The sequence below is a fragment of the Rhinatrema bivittatum genome, chromosome 9 (assembly GCF_901001135.1).
Source record: "Rhinatrema bivittatum chromosome 9, aRhiBiv1.1, whole genome shotgun sequence".
In the NCBI taxonomy this organism is placed as follows: Eukaryota; Metazoa; Chordata; class Amphibia; order Gymnophiona; family Rhinatrematidae; genus Rhinatrema; species Rhinatrema bivittatum.
The window spans coordinates 240,423,926-240,446,091 of NC_042623.1; the positions used below are offsets into that span (position 1 = coordinate 240,423,926).

The 22,166-nt window shown below is 44.4% G+C and overlaps 1 protein-coding gene across 1 annotated transcript in view; it reads left to right on the forward strand.

The window, feature by feature from the left end:
- Nucleotides 1-20,922, forward strand: part of CCDC39 (coiled-coil domain containing 39) — a 294,107-nt gene extending 273,185 nt beyond the window's left edge. Inside the window, exons 19-20 of the mRNA XM_029616381.1 lie at nucleotides 19,344-19,432; nucleotides 19,995-20,922. Of these exons, the coding sequence (XP_029472241.1) occupies nucleotides 19,344-19,432; nucleotides 19,995-20,175 (270 nt within the window). The 3' untranslated portion in view covers nucleotides 20,176-20,922. The remainder of the gene's footprint in view (nucleotides 1-19,343; nucleotides 19,433-19,994) is intronic.
- The last annotated feature ends 1,244 nt before the right edge of the window (nucleotides 20,923-22,166 follow it).

Below are 22,166 nucleotides of genomic sequence, written 5' to 3' on the forward strand. Positions count from 1 at the left end.
TAGGATTTGCTATGTCAGTGAGGCGGTTATTGTAGCTGCGAAACTGGTCGGAGGATGTATAGTCTAAGTCCCAATTGGGTTTGTTGCCTTTTAAGGGACATCTTGTTTGGAGAAGATCTGGAACACTTGGTGAAAGATCTGGCAGAGAATAAGGTGCACAAGCTGCCGGAGGACAAGCCTAAGGGCAAGCGGTCTTTTCAGTCTTGCTTGTGATTTCATGATGGCAGAAGGTCGCGTCATGCGAGTGGAACCCCAGCTTTGCAGAAGCAGTTCACTCCTCAATGTCAGTTCTGGGGGCAGTCCTTTTGAGGCGGTCGAAGGTCTTTCAGAACTTCAACAGAAGGTGGGGCTCCTCGGGCTAAATCCTCAATCGTTCCTTGTATAGGGGGGTCTCTTAACACGATTTTATGGGGAGTGGGCCAAGATCACTCAGGATCAGTGGGTCCTCAGTGTAATACGAGACAGTTATACGTTAGAATTTGCTCATCCTGTTCGCGACCTCTTTCTAGTCTCCTCCTGCAGGTGATTAGAAAACTGTCAGGCGGTTCAGGAGACATTAGACAGATTGCTGAGATTAGGGTCTGTAATTCCAGTTCCTCTGGACAACAGGGCAAAGGTCAATATTCCATTTACTTTGTAGTTCCAAAGAAAGAAGGCACTTTCTGCCCGATTCTGGACTTGAAACGGGTAAATGTGGCGTTAAAGGTCCCGAGATTTCAAATGGAGACCTTGCGGTCAGTAATTGCAGCGGTGTGCAAACAGGAGTTCCTGACTTCTTTGGAATTGATGGAGGCGTAACTACAAATCCCCATTCAACGGGATCACCAGCATTTTCTGAGGTTTATGGTACTGGATCAGCATTTCCAGTTTCAGGTTCTCCCTTTTGGGCTGGCCATGGCGCCATGCACCTTCACCAAAGTAATGGTGGTGGTGGCGGCGGCTCTATGATGCGAAGGGGTGCTGGTACCCCCTTATCTGGATGACTGGCTCATCAGGGAAAAGTCGAAGGACGATTGTCGCATTGTGGTGTAGAAGGTGATTCATACTCTGGAATCTCTAGGCTAATTTGGCAAAGAGCCACCTAATTCCATCTCAGACCTCAACTATCTGGGAGCACGGTTCGACATGCTGAAAGGCAAGGTGTTTCTGACGGAGGAGAAAGTGTACGAGTTGCAGAAGCAAGTTCAGTGCTTGTTGATGTTGCAAGTGCCCAGAGCCTGGGATTTTTTGCAGGTTCTGGGTTTGATGGCTTCAATGCTGGAGTTGGTATCGTGGGCCTTTGCGCATTTGAGATTGCTACAGAGGGCTCTGTTTGCACAGGGAATCCATTATCGGAGGAATTTCATCAGCCTGTGCCTCTCAAGGGTATGCATGGGACAGTCTGTCTTGGTGGCTGCTAACATCCAGTCTAGTACATGGCGTCAATCTGGAGGTCCCAGATTGGGAAATTTGTAGAGCGGCGACTTGGAAGTCACTGCATACTTTTGCAAGGCACTATCGTATAAATATAGGGTATCCGGAGACTCGGTCGTTTGGCCAGAGTGTCTTGCAAGCAGGACTCTCCAGGTCCCACCCTAATTATGGAGCTTGGATACATCCCAGGAGTCTGGACTGATCCAGGTACATACAGGGAAAGGAAAATTGGTTCTTACCTGCTAATTTTCATTCCTGTAGTACCACAGATCAGTCCAGAACCCAACCAATCTATGGAGGTGGAGAGTCGTCTGCTCAGCTGTAATTTCTTGATTTTTTCATGATATGGAATACAGGCTTGTTGGAAATGTTTTTTCTAAATTTTGGTAGGTTGTTTGGCTATTTTTTTACAAGTTTTTACAAGTGTTTTTTGCTTAGGTCAATACTGAGGAACTACAACTGGCATTAGGGATTATGAAGCAGTGTCAGTGAAACTTTCTCTGTCTCCATCTGCTGGCAGGGATGCATAAACCCAGGAGTCTGGATTGATCCGTGATACTACAGGAACAAAAATTAGCAGGTAAGAACCAATTTTCCTTTTATGCTTTGAAAGTACACATGTATATTTCAGTGGGTACAAATGTTTCCAATGCAAAAAAGTACATTCTTTATCTATTTTATAAACATACATAAGACTTGATTTTAAAAGCATTTACACACTTAAAATTGGGTTTTACTAGTGTAAATGTACTTCCCTGTTCATACCCCAGATCAGTCCAGACAAGTGGGTTTTGCATCCTTACAAGCAGATGGAGGCAGAGAACTAAAAACTTTTCAGGCACTGCTACTTAACCAAGAGTGCCACCTGCAGTCCCTCAGTATTTCTAAGTCTCCAGCAGATGAGGTGCAAAATTGCATGTCTAGTTAAGAAAAAAAGAAAAAGAAGTAGATTAGAGTAGGTTTAGGTGACGAAGAATAGAAGAGCTCCCTGAGGTGTCAGGTTCCTTCTTAGGCCATTCCTGAGGTCGAGCCAGGGGAGTGGGAGGTTGGTGATCCTGTACTGCTTTAGCTCGCATCATCCAGGTTAGGAAAGCCAGGGGTCCTGGTTCCCTCCTTTCCTGAGGATCCAGTCTACAGCCTCCAGCAGGGAAGTATTTCATTTTCTTTGATTGTTGGTTGGGCTGAGTGTAAGCTTTAAAAAAAAAAAAAAGAGGAAGCAAATATTTTGATCGGAGACACAGCTAGGTGTAGAGACGCAGGCTGCTGTGCTGGAGAAGGAAGATGTTCTGAGCGTGGCTGCTGATTGGTGAGATGTCCTGAGGGATCTTGGCCCGCTGCGCTTTAGAATTTTGCTGCGGCAGGAAGCAGATGGCGCCACTTGTTTCCCCTCCCCTAATGGCACCGACGTAAGAGCTTGCGAAAATCTGCAGGGCCTGTGGCAACGCTTGTACGTGGCTTAACTCAGCCGTGTGTTGTGCAGATTGTGCCACTGGGGGGAGGAACCCTCGTCAGGACAGTCTTCTGACTGTCCTGACGAGGCCTCCCTTAAAAGTCCCCCAGGGCCTTTTAAGGGAGGCCTCTGGGGGAGATTTTGCTGCTAGAATTAGGAAGGCTGCGCAGAGCATGATGCAGGGGCCTGCTCAAGAGTCCCAGGACTCCCCTCCCCCTCTGTCTCCAGCGATGCAGGCTGGGGATGAAGATCAGAGGGAGGAAACTCTGAAGTTTTCTGAGGTTGAGGACAGTGAAGGAGAAGAATTCTACACTGAGTTTGTTTTACTCATGCACAAAGCTTTTTTGGCCCGAAGGTGTGACAGGAGTAAACCTTTTGCTCTCCTAAGAGAGCAAAAGGTTCAGTGGTTAGGGGACCCTTCTCTGCCGATTTGGGCTCAGTCACCCAGATGGAGCTTTGGATTCAAATGATTCAGATGATCAGCTGGACGATCCAGAGGCGGATCTGGCAGACGTGGACCCTGTTACTAACCAGGGGGATGAGATGGCTGTCCGCGAGCCGGGGAAGAACCAGGACAAATCTGGAGATTTGTCTGAGTCTGAGGAGATCCCTATTGCAGAGGGTGATGACTCGTGAGTGATCCGTCTTTTCCATAAAGAAGAGTTAGAACATAAGAACATAAGAAATTGCCATACTGAATCAGACCAATGGTCCATCAAGCCCAGCATCCTGTTTCCAATAGTGGCCAATCCAGTCTACAAGTACCTGGCAAGTACCCAAAACTAAGTATATCCCACGCTACTGATGCTGGTAATAGCAGTGGCTATTTTCCAAGTCAACTTGATTAATAGCAGTTAATGGACTTCTCCTCCAAGAACTTATCCAAACCTTTTTTAAACCCAGCTACACTAACTGCACTAACCATATCCCCTGGCAACAAATTCCAGAGTTTAATTGTGCGTTGAGTGAAAAATAATTTTCTCCAATTATTTATTTTATTTATTTAAAATCTTTTCTATACCGTCGTTAAGCGGCGCCATCACAACGGTTTACAATATGGCACAAAAACTATGTGTTAGATCCAGTGTCTGGAATTCTAAACTCTTAAACAGGTGCCGTTAATTTACTGTAACATAGTTTCACAAAAAAAATATAATGTGGTGAGTGTTATAAGTCATGTCCAGTTTCTTTTTAATCGGTTATGATATATCGTACTCCTTTATTTTGGTTCTTTGTTGTTTGAAAAGAAAGAATAGTTTTAGGATAAAGTAATGAGAGGCACACACTTAAAGAGACAGGTGTGTGAGTGTGAGCTAGGCTAACTACAACCAAAATTTCTCTGTTTTTTCTGCTCTCATTTCTCTTTGTGGTATGCTTGCTTAAATAGCCATGTTTTTAAACTTTTTTTAAAGGTTTTGATGTTAATTTGTAGTCTGATTTCTAATGGCATATTGTTCCATATTGTGGGTCCTGCTAGACATAGGGCCCTATCCCTTACCTGTGTTAGTCTGGCCGTCTTTACTGAGGGAATAGTTAGCAGTGCTTTGTTTGCTGATCTCAAATTTCTGTGGGGGGGTATGAACACGTAGGGCTGTGTTCAGCCACTCCGCTTTTTCGTCATGTATTAATTTATGTATGGTGCATAACGTCTTGAATTGTATTCTTTGTTCAACGGGTAACCAGTGTAGTTCTATTAAGGTTTCGGTGATATGGTCTCTTTTGCTTTTTCCTGTTAAAATTCTTGCCGCTGAGTTTTGGAGTATCTGTAGTGGTCTTATTGTGGTGTATGGTAGGCCCAGTAGTAGAGCGTTACAGTAGTCAGTACTGGCAAAGATTAAGGCTTGTAGTACTGATCGGAAGTTGGTGGGTGTCAGTAGTGGTTTTAGTCTTCTCAGAGTCATAAGTTTTGCATATCCTTCTCTTACTTTTAGAGATACATGTTGTTTCATACTTAATTCTGGATCTATTATCACTCCCAGGTTTCGTACTTTCTCTGCTAGTTGTATTTTTTGGTTGTTTTTTAATGTAATTGGGTTCTGAGTTATCATTAAGTTTTTTCGTTCTAGATGTAAGAATTCGGTTTTCTCTATGTTGATCACTAGTTCCATTTGGTTTAGAAGTTGTTTTATTATATCTAGGTACATGTTTGCTAAGTTTAATGTTTTTTCAATTGTGTCGTCGATTGGGAGTATTAACTGAATGTCATCTGCGTAGATATAGTGTGATATTCAGAGGCCTGCCAGTAGGTGACATAAAGGCAGCATATATATGTTGAACAGTGTGGCAGATAGGGCAAATCCCTGTGGAACTCCTGTTAGAAGGTTTATTTTCTCTGACATAACTTCTTTGATTTGTACTTGGAAGTATCTTTTATTTAGGTAAGATTTGAACCACTTGATTGTTGTTTTACTTAGTCCTATTTCTTCTAATCTATTTATCAATATATTATGGTTTACTCTGTCAAATGCTGCTGATAGGTCAAGCATTACTAAGATGTATTGTTTACCGTTGTCAAATCCTCTCATGATGTTGTCCGTTAGTGCAAGTAGTAGTGTTTCTGTGCTGAAATTTTTGCGGAAGCCGTGTTGTGAGGGGTACAGTATGTTATTGTTCTCTAAGTGTTCTGCTAGCTGTTTTTGTATGGTTTTTTCTATTAATTTTGCAATTAGGGGTAGGTTTGTTATCCGAAAGAGTATATAACCGATTCACATTTACCCGTTCTAGACTTCTCAAGATTTTAAAGACCTCTATCATATCCCCCTTCAGCTGTCTTCTCCAGGCTGAACAGCCCTAACCTCTTTAGTCTTTCCTCATAAGGGAGCTGTTTCATCCCCTTTATCATTTTGGTTGCCCTTCTCCATTGCAACTATATCTTTCTTGAGACGCAGCGACCAGAATTGTACACAGTATTCAAGGTGTGATCTCACCATGGAGTGATACAGAAGCATTATGATATCTTCTGTTTTATTCACCATTCCCTTCCTAATAATTCCTAACATTCTGTTTGCTTTTTTGACAGCCACAGCACACTGAGCCGACAATTTCAAAGTATTATCCACTATGACACCTAGATCTCTTTCCTAGCTTCTAGTATGGAACCTAACATCATGTAACTACAGCATGGGTTATTTTTCCCTATATGTATCACCTTGCACTTATCCACATTAAATTTCATCTGCCATTTGGATGCCTAAATTTCCAGTCTCACAAGGTCCTCCTGCATTTATCACAATCCGCTTGTGATTTAACCACTCTGAATAATTTTGTATCATCTGCAAATGTGATTTCCTCACTCGTAGTATTGCTTTCCAGATTATTTATAAATATATTGAAAAGCACGGGTCCTAGTACAGATCCTTGAGTCACTCTTCTGTATTCTCTTTTCCACTGAGAAAATTGTCCATTTAATCCTATTCTCTGTTTCTGGTCTTTTAAACAGTTTGTAATCCACGAAAGGACATCACCACATATCCCATGACTTTTTACTTTTCTTAGAATCCTCTCAAGAGAAACTTTGTCAAATGCCTTCTGAAAATCCAAATACAAAAAAGTGAAGCAGATTTGTGAGGCAAGACTTGCCTTAAGTAAAGCCATGCTGACTTTGTTCCATTAAACCATGTCTTTCTATGTTCTCTGATTTTGATCTTTAGAACACTTTCCACTATTTTTCCTGACACTGACGTCAAGCTAACTGATCTGTAGTTTCCCGGATCGCCCCTGGGCCCTTTTTAAATATTGGGATTACATTAGCCACCCTCCAGTCTTCAGGTACAATGGATGATTTTAATGATAGGTTACAAAGTTTAACTAATAGATCTGAAATTTCATTTTTTAGTTCCTTCAGAACCCTGGGGTGTATACCATCCGGTCCAGGTGATTTACTGCTCTTCAGTTTGTCAATCAGGCCTACCACATCTTCTAGGTTCACCGTGATTTTGTTCAGTTCACCTGAATCATTACCCATGAAACCCATTTCGGAGAAGGTTATCTCCCTAACATCCTCTTCAGTAAACACTGAAGCAAAGAAATTGTTTAATCTTTCCGCGATGGCCTTATGTTCTCTAAGTGCCCCTTTAACCCCTCAATCATCTAATGGTCCAACTGACTCCCTCTACGGCCAACTTCTTTTCAAATTCTCTCTTAGCCTGTCTCATCAATGTCTTACATTTAACTTGCCAGCGCTTATGCTTTATCCTATTTACTTCTGCTGGATCCTTCTTCCAATTTTTAAATGAAAATATTTTGGATAAAATAGCCTCTTTCACCTTAGCTGTTAATCATGCTGGTAATTGTTTTGCTTTCCTTCCACCTTTCTTAGTGTGTGGAATACATCTGGACCTTGCTTCTAGGATGGTATTTTTTAACAATGTGCTCCCTCTTGCACACTTTTTACTGCTCCTTTCAGTTTTTTTCTATTTTTCTCATTTTATCAAAGTTTCCCTTTTGAAAGTTTAGCGCTAGAGCCGTAGATTTACTTAATGTCCCCCCTTCCTGTCATTCAAATTTGATCATATTATGATCACTATTGCCAAGCAGCCCCATCACCATTACCTCTCTCACCAGCTCCTGTGCGCCACTAAGAATTAGATCTAAAATTGCTCCCTCTCTTCGGTTCCAGAACCAATTGCTCCATAAAACTGTCATTTATTCCATCCAGATGGAATTGGTCATAAACATTGACAAAACTGAATTCTTACACCTTGAACGTAAAAACACACACCACATACAACCAACATTCACAATCAAAAATATTCAAGCCGCTGAGTTAGCAATAAAAGTCAGGAATCTAGGAGTAATAATTGACCCTGAGCTAAACATGAAACAACACATCTCTCAGAAAATAAAAGAAGGATACGCGAAACTAATGATCCTGAGAAGATTAAAACCGCTACTAACGCTTAACAATTTTCGCACAGTTCTACAGGCAATGATATTCGCAAGCACAGATTATTATAACTCCCTGCTTTTAGGACTACCTCAATCTACAATTCGGCCTCTGCAAATATTACAAAATTCAGCTGCCAGAATTTTGACTGGCAAAAAAAAGAGTGACCACATTACAGGAACACTTGCTGAACTTCACTGGCTTCCAATTGAACAAAGAATACAATACAAGGCACTTTGTATAATCCATAAACTAATCCACGATGAAAAAGCAGGCTGGCTTAACACTGTACTGCGCGTGCACGTACCACAAAGAAACCTGAGATCTGCAAATAAAGCTCTACTAACTGTCCCCTCTATCAAAACAGCACATCTCACGCAAGTAAGGGAAAGAGCACTGTCACTGGCTGGTCCTGTACTATGGAACACTATGCCACTTGAAATAAGGCTACAGAGAAACTTGAAATTGTTCAAAACTAATTTGAAAACCTGGCTTTTTAAACAAGCATTTTATAAAGATAAAGAGAAGGAAAAAAACGGTTGATAGACAAGGATGCACCTAGCTAGAAATTGTTGTTATTAACCTACAAAACATATTAATGTTAAAGCTAACCCGCTGTATTTGTACCTAACAATCAGGATTAACTTACACACTTAGTTTATTATTTTAAATTGTTACCGTACTATGATGGCACATAATTATTTTGTAATCTATACCACCCATATTTCTCATTATCGTGCCCTTCTGTAAACCGTTGTGATAGTTATTTAACTTAACGACGGTATAGAAACGTTTTTAAATAAATAAATAAATAAATGCAGGAACTTTATCTCATAGCATGTCCTGATGTTTCATTTACCCAGTCAATATTGAAGTAATTGAAATCTCCCATTATTATTGCCCTACCAATTTGGTTAGCTTCCCTAATTTTTCTTAGCATATCACTGTTCTTCTCACCATCTTAGCCAGGTGGACGGTAGTATACTCCCGTCACTATACTTTTCCCCAACACACAAGGGATTTCTGCCCATAAAGATTCAATTGTGCATTTAGTCTCATGCAGGATCTTTATCCTGTTGGACTTTATGCCATCCTGGACATAAAGCACCACCCCGCCTCCCAGATGCTCCTCTCTGTCATTGTGATATAATTTGTACCCAGGTATAGCACTGTCCCATTGGTTATCCTCCTTCCACCATGTCTCTGAGATGCCAATTAAGTCTATGTCATCATTCACTGCTATACTTTTAATTCTCCCATCTTACTTCTTAGACTTCTGGCATAACATACAAACATTTCAAAGGGTATTTTTTGTTTGTATTTTCATTCTGCTTTCTAATTGATAGGGATAAATTGGAATCTTTTAGCTCAGGTGAGTTTTTAATTACAGGCACTTGGGTTACTTTTCTTATTAATGGAACCTCACTGTTGGAATGCCCTAATTCTAATGCGTCATTAGTATCATTTGAAGATACCTCCCTCTGAACCACGCACTGCTGAGCGACTGTTGGCTTTCCCCTTTGTTCTAGTTTAAAAGCTGCTCTTTCTCCTTCTTAAAGGTTAGCGCCAGCAGCTTGGTTCCACACTAGTTAAGGTGGATCCCATCCCTTCAGAAAAGACTCCCCCTTCCCCAAAAGATTCTCCAGTTCCTTACAAAACTGAATCCCTCTTCTTTGCACAGTCTCATCCACGCATTGAGATTCTGGAGCTCTGCCTGCCTCTGGGGACCTACGTGTGGAACAGGGAGCATTTTAGAGAATGCTACCCTGGAGGTTCTGGATTTCAGCTTTCTATCTAAGAGCATACATTTGGCTTCCAGAACCTCCCTCCCACATTTTCCTATGTCAGTGGTGCCCACATGTACCACGACAGCCGGCTCCTTCCCAGCACTGTCTAAAATCCAATCTAGGTGATGGGTGAGGTCCGCCACCTTTGCCCAGGTAGGCATGTTACCAGGTGATCCTCATGCCCACCAGCCACCCATCTATCTAGATTACTAATAATCGAATCACCAACCATGACGGCCGACCTAACCCTTCCCTCCTGGGCAGTAGCCCTGGGAGACACATCCTCAGTGCGAGAGGACAATGCACCACCTGGAGAGCAGGTCCTTGCTACAGGATCCTTTCCTGCTGCACCAGGTTTATGCTGTCCGATCATGAGACTTTCTTCCTCCAAGGCAGCACCAGGGCTGCCAGTCTGAAGTTGGGACTTGGCTACTATATCCCTGAAGGTCTGTTGCGAATGTGGACCCTTGAGCCAAGACAAGGTTGGCACTACCACCGGGAGAGGGCCCCTGGTGGTCCTCGTCGTCGGGAGGCGGTGCAAACTGAAAAGACCCAATTGGAGCTTCACCTTTACCGGCCCACGTACCCCGCAGGTTGAGCCCTTGGGTACCGGGGCTCAACCAGAGGAGGAGGCTGAAGCGGCATCAGGCAGGCATCAAGCAGGCAGGAAGGGTAGGCAGCAGGCAGACGGAACCAGGAGCAGGCCAAAGGTCAGGACGGGTGGTGAAGAGGCGAGAACGAAGAACCAGGCTGGAGGTCAGGGTAGGCAGAGGTGAAGCAGTCAGATTACCAGGCAGAGGTCAGGCAGAGTCAGAGTATCAAGCAAGTCTAAAACCAGGAAGTCAGTCTGAGGGGCTGGGAGCAGGAAGGAAGGAGCAAGGCTGGAATGCAGGAACAGGAATCAGGACCGGAACGCTGGATCAGGAGGCAGGACTGGAACGCAGGAACAGAAGACAAGGCTGGAACAAAAGACAACGCAGACTACACACTCAGGAGCTGAGTAGGACCCGTTGCTGACGTCATCTTCCCGGGCCGCGGTGAAGTTTCCCACCGTGGGCCCTTTAAATTGATGATGATGGCTCATGCACATGCCTAGAGGGGCGGGCGCAGAGGCCGAGCCGGTGGCGTGCCAAGCTGTGAGAGCAGGCCACATTGGTGGAGTTCGACGTCTGCCGCAGCGAGCGGTGAGACGTGGGGAATGGCTGCTTCCCTGGGCGGCCACGGCCGGGAATCCTAACAAGGTCCTATCTGTATTCCTCTCTTTCTGCTCTGGTCCTCCAGGTCTGCCACTCTAGCCTCCAGAGATCGGACTCATTCTCTGAGAGACCGTAGCTCTTTGCATTGGATGCACACGTACAACTTCTCCCCGGCATGGTCAAGGAAGGTATTCAATTTACTTCTTCGTTCCCAAGAAGGAAGGGACATTTCGGCCCATTCTAGACCTGCAGAAAGTCAATGCAGCACTGCAGATTCCACGTTTTCATATGGAAACATTGCGAACAGTGATAGCGGTTGTTCATCAGGGAGAGTTTCTGGCCTTCCTGGATTTAATGGAAGCCTATCTTCACAGTCCTATTCACACAGAACATCAAAGGTTTCTTCGATTCATGGTGCTGGGTCAGCATTTTCAGTTTTGGGCTCTCCTTTTTGGGCTAGCTACAGCTCCATGAACCTTCACAAAGGTTATGGCTGAGGTGGCAGCCACATTGTGAAAGGAAGGTGTTCTGGTTCACCCTTATCTGGACGACTGGCTTATTTGGGAATGTCGCAGGTGGAGTGTGGCCAATTGGTTTAGAGTGTGCTGGAGATGTTATGTTGTCTGGGCTGGATTGTGAACTTGGCAAAGAGTCATCTCATTCCGAGTCAGTCTTTGGAATATTTGGGGGCGAGATTCAACACTCAATTTGGCAAGGTGTTTCTCACCGCAGAGAGAATTCTGAAGTTGCAGTCTCAGGTGACCTGACTGTTGCACATGTCGGTACCCAGGGCATGGGATTTTCTGGAGGTTCTGGATTCTATGGCATCTACTCTAGATTTGGTACCGTGGGCCTTTGCTCACATGCATCTGCTCCAGAGGGCGCTTTTGTCCCATTGGGATCCATTGTCAGAGGAGTTTCATCGGCCCTTACCATTACAACGGGTCGTGGCTTTCGAGACCCAGTTTGGAGAGGGGAGTGGATCTTGAGGTCCTGGACTAGGTGGTGACCATGGATGCCAGCCTCAGAGGTTGGGGGGTGGTCTGTCAAGGGCGGACGGCCCAAGGATGGTGGTTGTCAGTAGAGAGCTCCTGGACTGTCAAGCATCTGGAAACAAGAGCGGTTTGTGAGGCGCTGAAATTCTTTATTCCTCAATTTCAGTACCGAGTGTTGAGAGTTTTTTCAGACAATGCAATGACAGTGGTGTATGTCAATCGACAGGGCAGCACGAAGAGTCAAGGAGTAGCCCTGGAGGCCCAGGAGCTATTTGTCTGGATGGAGCAATACCTTCGTGGGATTGTGGTATCTCATGTTGCAAGAGTGGACAACATTCAAGTGGATTTTTTCAACAGACAACAGTTGGACCCAGGGGAATGGGAGTTGTCGCCGGAGGCCTTCGATCTCATTCGGGCCGGATGGGGCAGTCCGAGCAATGCCAAAGCGAAGAGATTTTTCAGTTGCAGAAGAGAGTTGGGAGCCAAAGGAATCGATGCTCTGATTCTTCCATGGCCAACAGGGATTCTGCTGTACGTGTTTTTCCATGGCCACTAGTAGGATGAGTCTTGCGGCGCATCAAAAGGCATCCGGGCAGGGTGGTGGTTGTGGCGCTGGAGTAGCCTCGGCATCCTTGGTTTGTGGATCTGGTTCATCTTGCCGTGGATGGGCCCCTCAGATTGTCTCACATGCAGAATCTTCTTAGACAAGGATCCATCTTCTTGGATCGGATGGATCACTTTTGTCTTGCAGCTTGGCTTTTGAGAGGAGATGTTTAAGATCCAGAGATTATTCGGAGGCTGTAATTACTACATTTCTTCAGGCTCAGAGACCCTCCACATCGCTGGCTTATGTCAGGGTGTGGAGAGTGTTTGAGGCCTGGTGTGTGGAAAGGCACTTAGATGCTTTGCAGGTGGATGTTTCGCATATCCTGGCCTTTTTGAAGCAGGGCTTGTCGAAGGGACTCACTTTGAATTCACTTCGTGCCCAGGTGGTGGCCTTAGTATGCTTTCAAGTGAAAGTTCAAGGAAGACCATTAGCGGCTCACTCTCAATGGAGTCAAGCATCTTCAACCTCCAGTTCAGAGGATATGTCCTTCGTGGAATTTGAACTTGGCGTTGTGGGGCCTTTGTGGTTCTCCATTTGAACCATTGCGGAAGGCGTCATTGAAGGACCTTACCTTAAAGACAACGTTCCTAGTAGCGATTTGCTCAGCCAGGCAGATTTTGAAGTTGCAGGTTTTGTCCTGCAGAGAACTGTTTCTACGAATTTCGGATGATGGGGTATCTCTGTGGACTGTGCCCTCGTTCTTACCAAAGGTTGTTTCGTCTTTCCACTTTAACCAGACGATGGAACTTCCTGCCTTCCTGAGATAGGAAGGGAAGGGATGGTTAGCGAAGGATCTTCACTGGATATTCAACAGACGCTGTTGCAATATCTTAAGATTACAAATGTCTTTCGGCGGTCGTATCATCTTTTTGTCCTGTTTGGTGGTGCAAAGAAGGGAACCAAGCTGTTGAGGTCCATGGGCACCTGTGATGCCGGGGTTGGTGCCTTATACCGTCAAACTGATCAAGATTCGGTCAAGCACTGTCGAAGCCATCCAACACCCTGCCCCCTAGGCAAAGTCCCTCGGTCTCTGGGTACAGCGTCGTTTGGTGCCTTTGATGTGATCCATCGTTGGTGAGCGTGAAAGTGCAGTGGACCCTACTGCACCGTCACCACTGTGGGCACCAATGGACACAGTCAGATGACGCATGACACTACCGCAGAGCACCATGGGCATCAGTCACCATGGACTTCGCTATTGTTCTATGAAGGAAACGGAGGTGAGCCATTCCCATGCAGTTTCAAGTGCTGTGACCAGCCTCTTGGAGTGTTATCAGGTACTTACTGGAGGGGACGGCACCATAGAACATATCCAGAGCCCCAGTGGTACTGGGGGTGCTGTCGTCACACTGTTCCTATGCACTCCACCAGGAGTTACAGTGACAGTGGAGCATAGCATGTACAGTCAGGTACCGCAAGACATCAACTCCAAACACCTCAGGCAATGGCAGGCAGTATTCTTCCTATCTGTGCAGTTCTCAGCTATGTCAGAGTGCTGCCATCACCACGTCAAGGTCTCAGCCTCCTCAACAGTTCTGCACCACAAAGTCCTGGGGAGCACTAGTGAGGAAGACGTCATCACACACTCGGGGGCAGATTTTTAAAAAGCACGCATGCGTACTTTTGTTCGCACACCCGGCGCCAACAAGAGTACGCCAGATTTTAATAGATATGCACGTAGCCACGCATATCTTTTAAAATCTGGGGTCGGCGCGCGCAAGGCTGTGCAAAATCGGCAGCCTGCGCATGCCGAGCCGCACAGCCTGCCTCCGTTCCCTCCGAGGATGCTCCGAAATCGGAGCAGCCTCGGAGGGAACTTTCTTTCCGGCGCCCCCCACCTTCCCTTTCCTTCCCCTAACTAACCCGGCCCCCAACCCTAACTAATTCTCCCCCTACCTTTATTTCAAAAGTTACGCCTGCCCAAGGCAGGCGTAACTTGCGCACACTGGGCCAGCTGCTGGCGCGCCATGTTCCAGTCCTGGGGCTGGTCCAGAGGCTGCGGCCATGCCCCCGGAACGCCCCCTGATGACACGCCGGCCACGACACGCCCCCCAGGAAAGCCCCGGGACTTATGCGCGTCCTGGGGCTTTGCGCTCGCCGGCGGCCTATGCAACATAGGCTCGGCGCATGCAGGGGGAGCTTGGGGCAGGTTTTCGGGGGGTACGCGCGTATATGCGCGCACCCCTTTGAAAATCTGCCCTTCTGTGATTTGCCTTTTGGCAGTGCACAGCCACCAACTCTAGCGTTCGATCCTTACTGAGCTGTGGGATTCTACCCACAAGCACGGCAAGTGGGGTCATAGGTGAGCCAACATCCATAAGATTGGATATCACTGTATGAGTATTGGTCAGCATACTTTTACAGTGGAGGGCTCTATTCCCCAGTTGCCCTCTACTGTATGGGTGTGTGTGTGTGTTTCATTTGTGGCAGGCACAACAGGTTGTGTGCCGCAGCCACAGGACTGACACAGCACTGCATTCCTGGTCGAACCCTAAGGGTAGTAGACACCAGGAGGGTAGTGTCAGAAGTCTTCTCCTTCCTCAGAAGAGGAATATTCTTTCAACCCCTTCCTTGTCACAAATCTCTTTGTGGAGAAGCCCCTGTGGCTCTGTCCTTGACAGGTTTATTGCTGAACCAGAGCCTCGATTCTTTGAATCAGTGCATCTCCTTGTAGGCCGGGGCATAGCAACAGTGGTCATCTGACCGTTTTTGCTGGGGCCTCTTCATTGATTACCATGACTGCCAGTGGCAGATTGGTCACTTCTGAACCTCAGTAATCAGTGGTTGTGTCTCACCTCTCAACTGGAGAGTTGACAGGTTTTTCGAGATTGGGAGGCCCTGATTCCCATTGCTTTCCCCTTCAGGAAGGTGGGGTTCAACTGGGTTCCAGGGCAACTCTTATGGGTTCCCCTCTGGATGCCTGGTTGTCCACCCCTGCAAGGGGTGTCCCTCATTCTCTGTTTCCCAGAAAAGGCATGTCACTGCTTCTGACTGGCGGTTGCTCTTGGTTCCTTGTGGGGTTGAGAGCAGGTCGCGTGGTAGCACTTTCCTTAGGTCACTCTAAGGAACAGCAGTCTATTTCACGAGGGAGCCTTTCCAGAGTAGCTCCTCGCTGAAGATTAAGGGTTTCTCCCGTCCAGGAGTCCCCTTTGATACCTGCTGAGCTCAATGGGTGTTTTTTGATAAGGACCACTATTGTCAGTTATGTTCTGTGTGTCTTGAACTGAATAGTGGGCCCTTTGGTCAAGGCGAGTGAAGACTCCACCCACAGGGAGGTGCCCTGTGGGCCCTTACCCGAACAGGCAAGGTCTCAGTAGATATACAACAGAGAGACAACTTTATTATACAGCAACAATCTTGAAGAGCAAGCAGAACAGCAGGATGTTAGTCCTCACAAAACCCACCCGTCTCTCCTGGGAGTTGGTTTCTCCATGTATTAGCTATATTATGGACTGAGGGACTGTGCATAGATTCTTTGAGCTCAAAGTTTTGTACTGGTCTCCATCCGCTGATGTCACCCATGTGTGAGGACTAACAACCTGCTATTCTCGGACAATTCCTGTTACAGGTATTGTGCAGTTAGTATAGCTGTGTTTAAAAAAGGATTGGATAAGTTCTTGGAGGAGAAGTCCATTACCTGCTATTAAGTTCACTTAGGGGTAGATTTTTTTAAAAAGCGCGTTTGCGTACTTTTGTTTGCGCAGCAGGCGCAAACAAAAGTCCGCTGGATTTTATAAGATACGCGCGTAGCCGCGCGTATCTTATAAAATCCTGGATCGGCGTGCGCAAGGCTGCCGATTTTGGGCAGCCGGCGCACGCCGAGCCGCACAGCCTGTCTCCGTTCCCTCCGAGGCCGCTCCGAAATCGGAGCGGCCTCGGAGGGAACTTTCTTTCGCCCTCCCCTCACCTTCCCCTCCCTTCCCCTACCTAACCCCCCCCCTTACCTTTATCCACGGATTTACGCCTCCCAGAGGGAGGCGTAAATCCTTGCGCGCCAGCGGGCTGCTGGCGCACCGAGACCCAACTTGGGGGCGGTTCCTGAGGGCACGGCCACGCCCCCGGAATGCCCCGGGCCGGCGCCACGCCCCGGTCCCACCCCCAAAACGCCACGTCGTTCGGCCCCGCCCCCGACACGCCCCCTTCCAAAAACCCCGGGACCTACGCGCGTCCTGGGGTTCTAGGCGCGCCGGCGCGCAAGGCCCTGCTCGTGTAAATCCGGGCGGATTTACGCGAGCAGGGCTTTTAAAATCTGCCCCTTAGAGAATAGCCACTGCCATTAGCAATGGTAACATGGAATAGACTTAGTTTTTGGGTACTTGCCAGGTTCTTATGGCCTGGATTGGCCACTGTTGGAAACAGGATGCTTGGCTTGATGGACCCTTGGTCTGACCCAGTATGGCATTTTCTTAGTTCTTATGTATGCAACTCTGCTTTCTCCACTTCGATGGCAAGAAAGAAAAGGGGAATTGGACAACTAACACAGGCCTTGACTTATTTTCTGGGGTACTGATATGCAGACATAAGGGAAAAACACTGGACTGCTTCTATGGCCAAGTTCAAAAAGCAAAATATATCAAGCAGCATTGTCTGACTTTTCAAGAAGGCTCCTCACCCAATAAAAATGTTGCTAGCAGTAATTTTTTATGGGTTTGACAGTTGCTTGGTTTTGATTGTAAATATTACTACTCTTGTCATAAGGCTTGGGATAACTGTACAGAGTGGCAGTTACTTACCCTTAAGAGAAACATGGAGGAGAACCATGGGGGTAATCTGCACGACACAGCAGATACTACCATAGGAAGCTTGCTTGGCAGAGTTTCTGCCATCATTACTATGTTACTATGAAAATTTACTCCAGAATCTGCAAGTCAATTTCCTTGCACAATATTAAACTAGATCATCTTTTGCCCTCAGCACTTAATTTCCTAAAACTTCAGGAAAGGAAAAAAATCTATAGAAAATATTGTGCACAAAACATCTGCAGAAGGTGCTGTGAAGCTTTTGCCTGTGCTTATTTATTTATTTAAAAATGTTTATATACCACAATTTCCAAAAAATTTGTTCAGTGCAGATAACAAGTATCACAATCATAAATATTCACATTTATAACATTACATGACTACAATTCTAAAAAAAAGAAATAATCATCATACAGTTGAAACAAAAATAAGTTAAACAAAAACAAAGATCATTTCACCATAAGCCTCTTAAAAAAAAAAAAAAAAAAGCCACATATTTGACTTGTTTCCTAAAAGATTTCACATCCTACCATCTCTCTTAACTTCATAGCCAACATGTTCCAAAGTGTAACAGCTGCAGATGAAAATGCTCTTGTCCAAGTGTGCTCCAACACTAGTCATATACGTGGTATCTGCAGCAAGCTTGTTCCTGCGAAAGTAGCAGTCTCATTGGATTATAGCAAATGATACTGTTGTGTAGCACACATGAATGTTCAGTAACAAGCAATTTAAAAGTGGTTACCAACAGCCTGAATTTGCACCTCCTCTTCACTGGTAACCAGTGGAGGTGTCTCTCAAGATTGATGTAATATATTCCCTATGTGCTACATCAGTGAGTAACTGCGCAGCAGAGTTTTGGATCAGTTGTAAGATACGTAGCAGCTTTTCTGACAGACCAATATACAATGAGCAACAGTAATCAATAAAACTCAAAACTAGAGCTTGTACAACTGAACGAAACAGATCTCCAGACAAGAAACATTTTAGCGGCTTCATCAAATTCAGCTTGAAAAAGGCCACTTTGCTTAACATGTTGTATTTGTGGCTTCATAGTCAATTGTGAGACTAGAAGAACACCTAAGCTTTTTATTTCTAAACTAATTGGGATAGGAGATCCATCAAGATGGATCTGTTGTAGTAACTCCTCCAACAAACACCTACCCACCCATACGAGCCTTGTTTTCTTTACATTCATGAATAAATGATTCTGGAATAATCATTCTTTTATTCTGTAAGTGTTGGATTAGATTCGGGTTTTTTTGTGTGGCTTTGATACTTTTTTAAACTTCCCTATCATTCTGTACCACCAATCAGGAACCTATGGTTTAGTTCACTTATCCAGCAACTAGAGCCAGAGTTCTTTTAATGGCATCACTAACATATACAGTATACTTAGCACAGTACCGGTATTGCCAGTGATCTTTGTCTCCAGCTTCCGGAAGGACAGTTGAGCATCGGCACATCCTTTGTTACTGTTAAAAAGGAGCTTTTAAGGGTTCCTTAGAAGGCTAAAGAACTAGGATTGAGAGCAAGTTTATTTGTATGAATATGTCCAAGCTCCTGCAGTTTTTCAGACCTGCAAACAAGCATGCCATTTACTCAACTGGCAAATTACCTCCTCAGATGAGAGAGGATTACCTTTACTGTTTTACAAGGATTTCAAAACACTCCTTGGTAAGAAAAAGCTCTTGATTGAGATAATGTTTTAAAAATAACATTAATCAACGTATACTGTGAATGAAAAAGTTAAGCATTGCTCGGGATGTGGAAGTAAACACTCAGCCACTGATAGCCTCGTATGCACTGAGTGCCATGGATCAAGTTGAAATACAAAGTCAGCTCAGTCCTCTAAGAAAAAGGTTAGTGAGCCAGGCTCTGCTTCAAAAAGACAGAATCCACACTGGATTTTGATAATAACGGATGCCATTGTAAAAGGTGGGAGTGCCCATTATCAAGCCCAGTATGCACAGGGTCTTTGGATAAGATGGTTTATCAACAGTTTCCATGCTGTTAGTACTGAATGAGAACTGATTTCAAGAAACTCTGTGTAAATGCAGTGCTCTTAATCTAATCTACTACATTGCTCTGCCTTTGTCTGAAACTTAAAACTGGTCCCGTGTATTTTACTCATAGGTCAGACTATCTTTTGTAGTAACAATGAAGTACTGATTAATCTGTACAAGGTATTTTAAGGTGCTCTTCAGTTTGTAATAATTGCATTTCAATGTTTTTGATAAAATAGCCATATATTTAAAACATTTGTGTTTCTAGTTTGGTTTAGAAGTGCCTACAGTCGTTTCCATAGCTGGTAGTCGCACTTCTTTAAGTAGTTCTACGAGGAGTTCGCGTTCATCTGTAAGGTATGTTTTTGTATTTTTTCAACCTGAGATTTTTAATTCCTATGAAAATGAACTGCATTTTCTAACCACTATATAATATTTCATAGGTACCAATTTATGTCATATGTTTTATTGAAGTCTCCATATGTTAAAGAGATATAGTAACTTAAAAACTAAAACATAAACTGGGGCATGAACTTTAGCAGATGCAGTTACTATAATGTATACTTTGCGAGTTGATGCTTTTGCTTCTGTAATATGCAGGTCAGATACATTTAGGTTTATTTGCCATAGATGATTAAGAATGTTAAGACCAATACTTCTGTTTTGGTAAGGAATACAGAACAGTATGGAGACAGGCGCATTATTGATACACCTTGGACAGGCTATTGTTGGTTCAGCATGGTCAGTACAGAGACAATTTGTTCATCAACTCTGCAGTTCTCATTTGGATTTTTAGCTCATTAGCAATACATCTGGGTTTTCTCAGCTAAAACTATGGCTACCACAGTTAACTAAGGATTAGAAAAATAAAGATTAAACAAGCTATGTCTAGTAATTTAATATTCTTTCCTCATTTTAGATCTGTTTCATCGAGGAGCTCTATAAGTTTAGGTTCTACTCAACCGTCACCTGTTAAGGTTGTGGAACTGGGCTCATCTAGCCCCCAGCAAACATCATCAACATCATCTATCGACATGTCAAGACCTCCTAGTGAAGCCAGTAGTGATAGTAGTACTAATAGCAGAAACAGCCAGAAATAGGCAATTCAGTATCCCTTAATCAGGGTTAGACATGAATGATTTTATTTTACCATCTTTACTGGTTAATACTTATCACTATGGATTATGTGCCCAAAGCAAAGATCGAGGTGCTGACATATATATATCTGTCCCTCATCATAGACAGCATCTTGCTGTCAGACTTTTTCAGAGCATAAAACCTCTCTGGGACTGTGATAGATGGAGCTGTATAAGGCTCCAATAGCTTGCTTTTCTTTTTTTCTCTTTAGTACAGCTTGGTGTACACTAGTGGTTTTGTATGGCATTTGTTTCTGGAGAGTCACTCTGCATATTTTTCAATGGTAGCAGTATTCTTTTCTTTTTTTGGATGATTTCTGAATATCATTCTTAATCATCAAGCACATTAATTTTATGAAAAATAATATAGACAACATAAGGTAATATATAAAAAACTTAAAGCAGAGGTAACTCACTCCTGTCCTGGAGTACAAAGAAACCAAATCTGGTTTTCAGGACATCCACAATGAATATGCATGAGATATATGACCATGCGTGCAAATATACCTCATGCATATACATTGCCGATATCTTGAAAGCCAGACCTGTTTGTGGCACTCCAGGACAGGCATTGCCTACCCAGGCTTGAAGGAATTTCTTTGAATAGCTGTAAGAAATATTTTTGAAAATCATAAATATTATTGCAACTTTTCCGGCAATTCTATTTCTCTCAATGTGGTACTTAGTAGCATATATATACACATACATGTATAGAAGAACCTAAATATGTATACCCTGGAGGAGAGGAGGAGCAGGGGTGATATGATACAGACTTTCAGATACTTGAAAGGAATTAATGATCCATGGTCAACAACAAACCTTTTCCGTTGGAAAAAAATCAGTAGAACTAGGGGCCATGACTTGAAGCTCCAAGGAGGAAGACTCAGAACCAATGTCAGGAAGTATTTCTTCACGGAGAGAGTGGTGGATGCCTGGAATGCCCTTCCAGAGGATGGGGTGAGACTAAAACTGTGAAGGATTTCAAAAGGGCATGGGATAAACACTGTGGATCCATAAAGGCTAGAGGATGGGAATGAAGTGAAGAGCCGTGGGGGGTGGATTACTAGAGTAGAGGCTACTACATGGTGATTACTACCCTTATTCAATAAGCCTTCACAAGGTTAATGCAACTCCAACATTGCTCTCTGCTTCTATGGCAAGGAGAAATGTGGAAAAGAGGATTTGCATTCAGACAACAACCAACAAGGACTGAACTTTACAATCTGGATAAACAAATAAGCATGGGGGTAGCTTGCTTATTACGGCAGTTACTACCCTAAACCAATTAAGCCTGATAGATCACATTAAATGCATATGTAGCATTGCTCTCTGCTTCAACGGCAGGGGGAAATGTGGAAAAGAGGATTTGCATTCAGACAACAACCAACAAGGACTGAACTTTTCACATTTCCCCCTGCCGTTGAAGCAGAGAGCAACGCTATATGATTGAACTTCACAATCGGAGTAAACAAATAAGCGTGGGGGTAGCTTGCTTAATAGAGCGGTTACTACCCTAAACCAATTAAGCCTGATAGATCACATTAAATGCATATGTAGCGTTGCTCTCTGCTTCAACGGCAGGGGGAAATGTGGAAAAGAGGATTTGCATTCAGACAACAACCAACAAGGACTGAACTTTTCACATTTCCCCCTGCCGTTGAAGCAGAGAGCAACGCTATATGATTGAACTTCACAATCGGAGTAAACAAATAAGCGTGGGGGTAGCTTGCTTAATAGAGCGGTTACTACTCTAAACCAATTAAGCCTGATACATCACTTTGAATGCATATATAGCGTTGCTCTCTGCTTCAACGGCAGGGGGAAAAGGAGGAAATGTGGAAAACAGGATTTACATTCAGACAACATCCAACAAGGCAATGATCTGTGCAGTCTGGGTAAAAAGCATCGGGGTAACTTGCTTGATGCAGCGGTTACTACCCTTAACCATTAAGCCT